This window comes from Macrotis lagotis, chromosome X, assembly GCF_037893015.1.
Source record: "Macrotis lagotis isolate mMagLag1 chromosome X, bilby.v1.9.chrom.fasta, whole genome shotgun sequence".
Taxonomy (NCBI): Eukaryota; Metazoa; Chordata; class Mammalia; order Peramelemorphia; family Peramelidae; genus Macrotis; species Macrotis lagotis.
The window spans coordinates 581,691,877-581,703,750 of record NC_133666.1 but is presented as its reverse complement, the minus strand read 5'-3'; the positions used below and the strand labels follow the sequence as shown (position 1 = coordinate 581,703,750).

Below are 11,874 nucleotides of genomic sequence, written 5' to 3'. Positions count from 1 at the left end.
TGTATTAAGGCATAATTACAGTGTGTTTGTATTTTGTATTCTCTACTACATTCCAGAAGGTGTAATTGGGCACCTTTGTAAAAGCTGGGTATACTCAAGTCAATAAATACTTAGTGTTAAGTTTGACTCTTTGTGACCCCATTTGGGTTTCCTTGGCAGAGATACTGGAGTAGTTTGCCATTTCCTTCTCCAGATCATTTTACAGATGAGGAAACTGAGACTACAGGGTTAAGTGACTTTGCCTAGGATTACACCTCTGGTAAGTGTCTGAAGCCAGATTTCAACTCAGGAAGATGAGCTGATAGAGTCTTTTTTGGTTCCAAGACCAGTCTCTAACCACCGCCCCACCTAGCTGCTCCAATCATTAATTAGGTACCTATTAAACACTAGGCTTGGAATACAAAGAATTACACGAAAATCCATGAAGACTGCCCACGCCTTTAAAGGAGTTCACATTCCCCGAGGAAACAACAAGTACTGAGATTAGCCAGTGCAAAACATATACAAAGTAAAAATCTTTGGTGATTTGTGGTCAGCTTGAACATGAGCTGGTGGAAGGACTGGATTACGAACCCACCAGGTCTATCCTACGAAAATCCTTTTAGACAAAAGGGAAAATAATCTGAAAGTTGGGAGTGGGGTGGTGGTGGTGGGGGGGAAGGAGGGGTTAGGGGAAATGGCAGAGATCACAGAGATCTTCCTTAAGAGATTATGTGGTGAAAAATTAACTTGACCCTGTTTGGGGGTGGGGGGTGGGGGGGTTGGTGGTGCAGATGATTTAGACCACAGGCCTGTCTTCGGGATCTGACACTTTCCTTCCATCCAGGCCTTGTAGTCAAAGGTCATGTGTATGCCTGTAAAACACTATCTGGTAAAAGCAGCTCCTTTGTTCAAAGGCCATCTTCCAATTGAATCATTGTCCCCAAGGACAGCTGCCCCCTGACTTCATCTGCATTGGAGAAATCTCAAAAGCAAACGACATAGTGCAAACAAGACCAGCCGGCTCATCGCACTTGGGGCACAACTCCATCAGCGGTCCTGGGCCCTTAGGAGCAAGATCTCTCCCGGCTGCCCTCACTGACCCTTCCAGACTCTCCGGGGGAAAAAAAAGGCAGAAAGCATCGGTGGCAATATGAACCTCAAAGACCAACCGGTACGGTAGGAGACAGCCTCTCCCTCCCCTCCTTCAGCTGTGCAAGCAGCATCTGTGAACTGTGGCTCTTAGGTCAGGAAGGAAAGTTGGAGGGGGAAGCAAAGTAGCAATTTCCCCCAATTCTCCCTCCCTGTTCAGATGAAGCCGCTCCGAGCACAGTAATCTGGGAAGCTCTGAGCAGCCCCAGAAGCAGAACCCAACTCCTTGCATGTTGTATTTGCCAAACAGCATTTTGGTTTGGAAATTGAGTGTTTCATTTCTTGAAAAGGAGAAGATAATCTCTCCAGCGATTGTGTAATGTGCAGCTGAGTGGTGTGTTCTTCTTCGGAAGCCTGTTTGCCTTTTGAGTTAATAGGAAAAGGGAGAGCAAAAGTTGGTTTCTGGGCATTCACATCCTGAATTTTGTTATTTGTTGTGTCATTCGAGGGACGGGCTTCACTTTACATTTATGAACTGTTGAATCTATCATGTTGTGCAGATGGTGGGCAGTCTTGGAGCAATCTGCTTCAGGGATGAGTTCTTGGAACGCAAGCGTCTTAATTTCCTGTGCATTTCAGACAGTCCTCCCTTTCCATGCTTCTGAGAGTGAGAGCAGAGAAGTGGTGATTATCATTTATAGGAGGGGTTCTTAACCTTTTTAAAGACATGGATCCCTTTGGTTGCCTGGATTCCTTCCCAGAATAATATTTTTTTTTAATGCAGAAAAATACATAGGTTTACAAAGGAAAACAATTCCTTGAATATAAAGATGATTTTTTTTCTCATCCAAGTTCATGCATCCCGTGAAATCTCTCTATGGGTATGGACATCAGGCTAAGAACACTTGATCTGTAGATAAAAAAGCAAATTTCTAATTCTTTTATACTTGTTTTTCTGTTATATCTCCATCTCTGCAACTCTGTCCTCTGGACTTATACTTTTGAATTCATGTGCACAATAGCCCCAGCAAGAAATTTGGTTGCCTCTCTAGGTCTCTAAACAGATTAGCTAATCTTTTGATCTTTAATTGCTCATTATTAGTACAAACAAGTCCTGTTTGGGGAGTACAGCTCAGTCTTGGAAGCCTCAGGAGGGATCTCACAGTTTTCCTATTTACCTGGCTTGGAAAAGGTATTCCTTATAGTAGGAAGTAGAATAGTTTCTAATTTAACTAGACAAACAGAGGAGGGAAAAATGGAAACCTATGTATTTATTGATTGGCAGGTCAGAGACTGGAAGACCTAATCTACTCATGTTCAACATGGCAGTTTCTTATATCATAAAACACAAAAAGATTTGTATTAAAAAAAAAAGAACTACCAGAAAACAGTCTGAACCTAACCCTATCTGGGAATTTGATATGATTGTAAAAAGCCCATGCATAGGCTTTGATTCTCCAGAAAATTTAGAATACTTCTGTTCTGGGCTTCTGTGAGTTATGGCATTTCCTTGTATGTTGTCTCTGGGAAAGAGGAGAGAGGTTGTGAATTCCTTTGCCCTTCAGACTTTGCACAGACTCAATTCCCATCACTCACGAAAGTAACTCACTGACTCTCTAGCTCCCTCTTGCTACTTAAGCCCATAGGAGAAGCTTCTTTGAAATCCTTGATCTTCAATGGCGTTGAGTGTAGAGGAAAAAGACATTCCTCTCATCTGCTCAGAGAGGAAGGCTGAAGGATGAGGAAGACAAATAGGAAGAGGTAGAGAGGTAGGCAGTTTGCCATGAATAAATGAGTCAGTCATTTGGGGAAGATAAATAGAAAACAATGGATTAAGGGATTTTGAAAGTTTATTTTAGTTCCCTTTACTCTGTCTTTGGGGAGTTGTGGTGAGTCAACATACTGTTTTCATTTTCTTTCTAAAAAGTTGGTGGGTGTCCAACATTTTAAAAGAGAATGACCATCCAGATCTTTTATAATGGTTATAGATAGCTTTAATTTTTTTGTTGTTATTTGTATTTAGATGGTGACTATCAGTGAGTCAGTGTAGCTGAAAACACAAATGCATGAAATGCAGAAATAGAGAGTGTTTGAACTAGAACTAAACTTAGAGATTGTCTAGTCCAATCAAGTTTTCCTTGGCTCCAGAGGGCAGGACTGGGAGCAGTGGTTGCCCAGAAGCAAAGTTAAGTTTGATATAAGGAAAAACTGCCTTTATTTTGTTGAATATATAATTTTATCAAATTAAGAAACTACTGGTGAGAAAAATTCCTCTATCAACAAATAGGTACCATCTTGGCAACTTATGGTCTTAGAAAGTTGCCAGGGCAACTTTTTAGTAGTTCTTTTTAGCAGTTCTTTAACTTGCTCAAGGTCATAGAATCAGTATGTGGCAAGATGTGAGACTTGAACCCTAGACTTCCTAAGTTAGCTCTCTGTTAAATTTAGAGTTGTTTAAGGATAAAAGGATCCGCCAGTGTTGAGGTTTCCTTTGCTTTGGAGGTCTTTGAGCAGAAGCTAAGGATATTGTAGAATAGTTCAATAAAAGAAAATCAGACTAAATGACCTCTTAGATCCCTATTAGCTGAAGTCATGTGAACCCCATTTTTTTTTTGATGAATCAATAGATTGAGGCCCAGGGACCTTAATTAACTCAAAGTTCCATATAATTAGCAAGTAGCCAAAGTCAGGTTCAATATTCTACCAAATCTCCTTTCCTTGTTTAGTGCCTTTGATCACCTGGAACACAAACATAACAGTGAGATAGTTCCTACCTTCTAGTGCATGCATTCTAATAGGGAGAGACAACACATCCAGGGAAATGAGAGGAGGACAGAAAAAAGAGTTAGGAGTTTTGATCTTAGGAATCACATATATGGAAGGTTAAGAAGCAGTGGCAGAGAAGATTTTAAAATGACCCTGCAGAGGTTGACTACATAGGACATGAAACATGGTCTGTGGTTGGAGAGATGTGATGGACTGGGCTAATTTCTATTTATTTACCATTCAGGACAATACAGTCCCAGAATGGTTTCTGGAGGTCCAGGCTTGAGGATACTCTTCCAGTTATGAAGAAGCAGGCAACAATAAGGCAGATGGCAAAATGGCCTGGGATGGATGGTTGAATCTGATGAAAAACATTCTTGGAAGACAAAACTAATCTTTTTTTCCTCTGAATTCATTCTTTAGCAGTAGTATCTAGGCTAGACAAAGCTTGTTTATCTATCTATCACCTATCCATCTATTTGTTTATTTTTTTGTCCACCCATTTGGAATTTATTCCCTTCATTTCTAAGATTGGCTCTAGAATGGATTACCATGGCCAGAAAAATTCATTACCCCAGTAGCCAGTCTTCTGGAGCTGAATATCACATGGCAAGGGAAAAGTATAGAGCTTAGCTGGGTGGGAAAATGATTAACTTTTCTGAATTTGATTTCATGTAACACTAGCCTCTTTAGCCACTAAATTGTTGTAGAGTCTGGTCTGGTGATCCTTGCCCAGGTCCATCAGAGGGAATAAGGAAAGGACTTGATAGTGTTCTCAAGGACACAGCCATTGCTGACCTTGTGTAAAGTTCACCACTGCCCAGCCATTGGTATTTGCTATGCTTTAAGAATTCCATCAGCATGAAGTATTGTACATTGTGAGAGATTCTCTCTAGGGACTTACAGAGCACTGGACAACAGAAATACTGGGAAATCTAGCTTACTCCCCCACATACTCTATGATTCAACAACACCAGCATTCTTGCTACTCTGGGCACATGACATTCTGTCTCTCTCTTTTCACTGTATATCCCCCATGCTTGGGAAGTGTCTTTCTTCACCTCCACCTCCTGATTTCACTGGCATTCTTTTGGATACAGCTCAAAAACAAATCTCATCTCTATAGGGGGCCTTTTCCACCCCCCTTCCCTTTTCCCCAGAGCAATCCTAGTTCCTTTCCTCTAAAGATTACCTTCTATTTATCCTGCATATCTCTTGTATGTACATAGTGATTTGCATGGGATCTCCTCCATTAGAATGTGACCCTCTTAAGGGCAGGCACTGTATTTATAAATTCTCCCTGTATCTTCAATGATTAGCATTGTGTCTGGCACATATATATTATACAATAACAAATGCTTATTGATTGAATAAAGTAATCAGCCTTCTACATAGCAGCTCTTCTCTGCTGCTATCTCTATTATATTCCTACTGAAAATATAGTCAAAAACCCAACACCATGGGGGTTAATTTACAATCATTGACCTAACTGCCTCACCTTCTATAGGCTATTACTATAGAAAGCTTGAAGAGAAAGGCTGATACCCTTGTTAAGGTTATTGACAATAGTTACTTGTCTTACTCTTCCACAGAATAGGTTGCTCAATATTCCTGTTTGGGGGAAACCCTATGGCTAACATTTTGGAGAAGGATACACATTTTCTATGTAACTGATTTAATACCATGGTGACCGCAGCAAATGTAAGGGTTGAGAGAATCCAGATGCTATTGGCTAGCTTCCATTCTTATAAAGTTAAGACTTGGGATTCAGGAATGATAGAATAAAAGATAGATGATAGGACTTGGGAACAATGACAATCTTCCTTTTTATTCCTTTTGGTCTTTCCATTTTTAATACTCAAATTCCAAGAATTAAGGGATTTTAAAAATCATATTTTAATGAAATATTTAGGACTGTTTCAAGTCAACAAACATTTACTGAATGTCTATTATGTGCAAGGCATTGGGGTTGTAAAGGATAGGGGATAGTGACTGCACCCTTAATTTCAGTGGGGAACTCTTAGATATAGAAACTTCTTCTCCAATGCAGTTGGCACTGTCTGTAACTCATGGTATGAGGGAATTACCTATGGCACTGCAAAATTAAGTGGTTTGTCCAGGATCACACAAGTTTGGATCAGAATAAGACTTAAAACTTAGGCCTTTCTAGGTTTTAAGACCAGCTTAGAGTTGAACAGGACTGGCAAACTGAACAATAAATTATTTGATATACTCAATTAGCAGTATTCACCTGCCCTGAAATGAAACCATAGACTGAGACAAAAGACAAAGTTTATAAAACACTTTGCAAATCTTGTTGCATTACATAAATATCAGTTTGAAAATTATTTTAAAATTTGTTTGCGAAAGTGTATCTTAAGCTTAAAAAAAATGAGCAATTTTTGAACCATGGAATGTAGCCACTAGGAATTATAAGCATCAGGAAAAATGGTCATAAAGGTTATTTGGTCTGAAAGTGTGGCCAGTGTGCTGCTGAGAAGCACTGGGTGAAAGATTTTACTATTTTAAAATGAGTCATAGTGAAGATTAACCAAAGCTTGCCAACAGGACTAAGAGGCATGTGGGCAAACAAAAGACAACTCTTTTAAAGAGGCAGGAAATACAACATTTAGTTGTGTGGACCTAAGCAAATTAATGGATTTTTAAACACCATGGATTTAGTTTAGGTAGATTTTAGTTAAGCTTTTGATAAAGTATCTCATCCTAATTTTTTTTGTTGTTGGTAATATGGAAGGATGTGCATTAGTTGATAATGCTATCAGACTCATTCAAGACCAGCTAGATGGTTGACCTCAAAGAGTAATTGTTAATAATTCCATGTCAACATAGTGGGAGGTCTCCCATGGAATACTCCAGAGAATCTGATTGGTCCTTCACTATTTAACATTATTATCATCATTGCCTGGGATAAAACCATAGAAGGTATGCTTATCAAATTTGTGGACAATACCAAGATGAAAAGAAAGTAATAGATGATAATCTTATCAGATTTGTGGGCAATACTAAGATGGGTCAGAAGATAATAAATGGTATGCTTATCGTTTTTGCAGAAGGAACCATGATGAAACAGCCTTTTACACTGCCTCAAATCTCTCCCTCTTTTTTCAACTCTCTCTCTCTCTCTCTCTCTCTCTCTCTCTCTCTCTCTCTATATATATATATATATATATATATATTATATATATATGTATATATATATTTGTATATATGTATATGTATCTTTCACAGAATTGACAAAATGATTTCCCTTAAAGACAGATCTAATCATAGCACTTCCCTGATCAATAAACTCCAGTTGCTTCCTGTTGCCTCTAGAATCAACTTTGAACTGTTTAGTATTTAATCCTCTTCACAACCTGTCCCCAACCTATCTTTCTAGTGTCTTGCACTCTGCAGTCCAGCCCCCTCAAAACACATACTCTCTCATCTCCATACTTTTACAGGGGTACCCTCACATACTTTATAACACTCATTCATCACCTCAACCTAAAAGACTTCTATAAGTCTTTCCTGATTTTTTCCAGAATGTGGGTGCCCTCCTTCTAAACCAATTTGCATTTAATTATTTTCTATTTATTCTCTTTATAGTGATTCTCTATGTGCTTCATGCAAACATATACATACACTTATACACATTTACATGCATGTATGTATTAAATATAATTATTATGGCATCTAGCATAATACTGGATATGTATTAGGTACTTAATAAAATTTTGTTTATTGATTGGATGCTCAAGTATCTTGATAGAATAGAGCTTTGAGCTAAATCAAATAAGATGAAATTTAGTAAAGATAAATGTAAAATTGTGTTTAACTACAAAAAATCAATTTTACAAACATAGTAAGACAGGATAGGCAATAGTTCTGTAGAAAAAAAGATCTAGGTTGCTCTTTTTTGATGGATTGCAAGATTGATTATGAATCAATAATGTGAATTCAAGTCATTTGGATCTGGAATCAGTAAGATCTGATTTCAAATTTAGCTTCAGACTCATACTAGTATGTGATTCTGGGGAAGTCATTTAATTGTTTGTCTCAGTTTCCTCAATTATAAAATGGGGATAATAAACCTGCTTCCCAAGGTTACTGGGAAGACAAAATGAGGTAATATTTGTGAAGTGTTTGCAAACCTTAAAGGCCTTTATAAATGCTAACTATTATTAAGGACAGCAAGATGGTGGTGCAGCAGATAGTGTTACAGGAATCAGGAAGACCTGAGTCAAATGTGTCTTTAAACATTTACTAGTTTTGTGACCCTGGGGAAGTCACTTAGCTGTTATTTACCTCAGTTTCCATATCTGTAAAATGGGGATAATAATACCAGGTTTGTCATAAGAATAAAATGAGATAATTTTTTTGCAAATCTCTTTACAGTGCTATTTAAAGGCTAGTTAATCTAAACAAGGGTTTATTTGAGGGGCATAGCTTCCCAGGTATAGAGAGAAGATGACAGCCACACTGTACTCGCCTAGTCACACCTCTTCTAGAGTGTTTTGTTCAATTCTGGGTGTCACTGTTTAAGAAAACATTGATATAGGGTAGTTAGGTGACACAGTGGATAGAGCACCAGCTACCTAAGTTCAAATTCAGCCTCAAACACTTGATAACTTAGTAACTGTGTGACCTTGGGCAAATCACTTAAACTCATTGTTCCACAAAGGAAAAAAAACCCAGACTAAAAATAAAAGGAAAAAAAAAAGTACTGGTATGATATGCCGGAGAATGTCCAGAGATAGGCAAATGCCATGCAAGTATTGGTCAAAGGGTCTAGGAATATTTTGCTTGGAGAAGAGACCCTGATAGTCGACTTCTAGAACTGAAGATGTCAGGTGAAGAGATTGTCTCATTACGTCTGGTTTGAGAAGGCAGTATCAAAAGCAGTGAGTAGAAGTCACAAGAGGAAAATTTATTTGTTTTTGCTATTTTACAAGGCAATAAGGTTAAGTGACTTGCCCAAGGTCACACAGCTAAGTAATTATCAAGTGTCTGAGGTCACATTTGAACTCAGGTCCTCCTGGCTTAGGGCCTGTGCTCTATCCAATGTGCCACCCAGCTGCCCAAGAGGGAAATTTATGCTGAATGTCAGAAAGAACTTCCTGAGAGCTAATCAGAAGAGCTACTTTTCTGGGAGATAGTAAAGGAGAGACTAGATGATAATGGGTCAGCTATGCTGGAGAGGGGTTACCATTTGGACTGGGAGCCTATTGAATTCCCTTCTAACTTTCAAATTCTGTGATGTGGGGGCTGGGGGTGTATGTGGGGGGAACTCAGTGACCTCATCTGGTAAATGGGGGAGGTGGTTGGATCATCTCTAAGGTCTCTTTAGGTCTAACATTCTCAGCTTGTCTGAGTTGAGATCTTGCTGCCTGATTATGCCAAGACTTTTTCCTTCTCTGATTAACATGCTGTTACTGCTTTTCTTATGTCTGACGGTTTAGGGAATGCTTAATACTGAGCTTAACACCACACAAACAACATTTTGTCCTTTGAAGGAAAACAGGCATTCTTATGGTATTACCCCCTGGATTTAAAACTAATAACTCCCCTGGGTGAAAGCTCTCATGACATTGTACCAAGTGCCAGAGCTACTGCATACAATACAGTAGGTGCCAAAAAACAAGCTTAGGTCACCCACCGAGGTGGGGGGGATGTGAAATAATCTTGTATTTGTTCTCTTTGGTTAATTCAGGCTAGCAGTATGGAAAAAAGGTTAGTGGCCCCCAACCCTCTATGATTCATTAATGTCTGGGAAGTATTAATGATGGAAAAACTCAATTGTGTCCAATATATCCAAAGTTTTGTAGCTGGATTTGTCAACAAGAAGATTGTGTATTGAGAAAGCCCATTTGGTCAGTAAACAAAGCCTCTCAGTAGAGAAAATGGCCCGAATTTATAAACATTGTAGCTTAGATCAAGGGTTCTCTATAAACATTTGATAGCAATGTGGCTAGGGTAGTTGTTTTCATCTAACAGATATTTTCTTGTGGGGGGGGCATTTCCTTTAAGTGCTCCCACAAATTGGTTTCAGGGAAGGCAGAAAAGCAACAAATGGCCTAAGGAAATTCTGCTATACATGAATTCCTGTCTTTTCAAGTCTGTAAGGCAGAAGATACATGGTAATGATTCACTACTTAGTGATCATTGTTCATTGAAGGGAAATCACAAGAGAAAACCTCAAACTTCTTTATTTTTAATGAGGTAGAGACCAAGACAGAGAGAATTTGATAGACTTGTTCAAGGTCACATAGGTGATAAGTGTCAGAGCTAGTGATCAATAAATAATTTTTTTGAACAATGATAATTAGAAGTCTGCCCTTTCTTTTTTTAGTATTAGTGAAAAGGAGGTGAATCTTTGCTCAAAAGGCACAATATGAGGGGCATTGACAAAAATGGATGGATTGTATTACAGATTAAAGACTATTCTTTCAGAAGCCTAGGAATGGTTACAAAAATGAATTAATTACTGACCTTGGAAACTTATTTTAACCTCTTTTTGTTTTTAGGTCTCCTTTGCAAGATTAGTTTTTAGGTCTCCTTTGCAAGATTAGTGAAGCTTTTATTCAGGAATAATAATTTTAAATACATAAAAATAAAAGAAAACCAATTATGTTGAAATGTAATTATCTAGCCATCTTTATTAACAACCCACCAAGTTCATTAAGAGGCAATAGTTTTTAAAAAATTTTAATTTAAATTTTAGTTTTTTCAATTACATGTAAAGATAGTATTCAATTTTTATTTTCTGTAAGATTTTGAGTTTCACACTTTTCTACCTCCCTCTTTTCCTTCCCCCTCTCCACAACAGCGAGTAATCTAAGTTTTGCATGTATAATCATGTTGAAAATATTTCTATATCAGCATATTGTAAAAGAAGAATCAGAACAAAAGGGAAAAAAGCCATGAGAAAGAAAACATAAAACTACTTTTAGGGAATGGGTTAAGGGACTTGCCCAAGTTCACACAGCTAGGTAGTTATTTAATTGTCTGAGGAAGGATTTGAACTCAGGTCCTCCTGACTCAGGGCCAATGCTCTATCCACTGCACCACCTAGCTATTCCCCTAAAACCACTTTTTAAAGTGAAGCATATACTTTGCTCTACACTCAGTATCCATAGAAGAACTATTATTTTAAGAAAAAAAATAGAAGCTAACTATTTTAGATACTCCAAGGACTGAAACCAAGGAAAAGATGCAGTGGAAAGAACATTCACTGACTGGAATCAGGGAATCTGGGTTCAAATTCTGCCTCTGCTGATTATTACCTGTAAGATTTTGAGTAAGTCACTTAATCACCCAGTGTCTCAGTTTCACTATTTGTAAGATAAAAGGATTAGATTAAATGACCTCTGAGGATGCTTCCAGCTCTAGATCTATGACACTAACCTGAGAGCTGTTGCTGTTGTTGAGCTATATCTGACTCTTCATGGTCCCATTTTTGGGTTTTCTTGGCAGACATGAGTAGTTTGCCATTTTCTTCTAATTCACACTGCAGATAAGGAGACTGAGGCAAACAGGGTAAAATGACTTGCTCAGGATCACACATCTCAAGTATCTGAGGTTGCATTGATTCCAGGAAGATGTCTTTTTTGCCCTAAGCACATCTGAGTATACATTATTATTAAATAAATCAATTGGATCTCATCTAGAAAATCAGGTGCAAGGTGGTGCAAAGGATAGAATAGTGGATCTGGAGTCGAGATGATCTGAATTCAAATGTAACCTCAGAGATTTATTCTATGTGAAAAGTCACAAAAACTGGTTAGCCTCAATTTCTTCATTTGTAAAATAGGAATAATAAGAGCCCTACCTTCCAGAATTTTTGTGAGGTTAAAAAAGAGATGATATTTCTTAAAGTGTCATTTTAATTCTTAAACATTATTGTTATTAATCATAGACCTTCAGTTTTAACGTTTAGGAACTAAGGTCCAGAAAAATTCAATGGCTTTCCTGAGGTTTCTCAGAAAGTTAATGGCAGAGCTGGGATTAGAGCCCAGGTCTCCTGGTTGATGAACA

General features: G+C 38.1%; 1 protein-coding gene across 1 annotated transcript in view; it reads left to right on the top strand.

Annotated features, from left to right (window-relative positions):
- Positions 1–538: 538 nt before the first annotated feature.
- ENPP2 (ectonucleotide pyrophosphatase/phosphodiesterase 2) overlaps positions 539–11,874 on the top strand; it is a 174,669-nt gene continuing 163,333 nt past the window's right edge. Inside the window, exons 1-2 of the mRNA XM_074201459.1 lie at positions 539–580; positions 897–1,153. Coding sequence (XP_074057560.1) covers positions 1,133–1,153 — 21 coding nt within the window. The 5' untranslated portion in view covers positions 539–580; positions 897–1,132. The remainder of the gene's footprint in view (positions 581–896; positions 1,154–11,874) is intronic.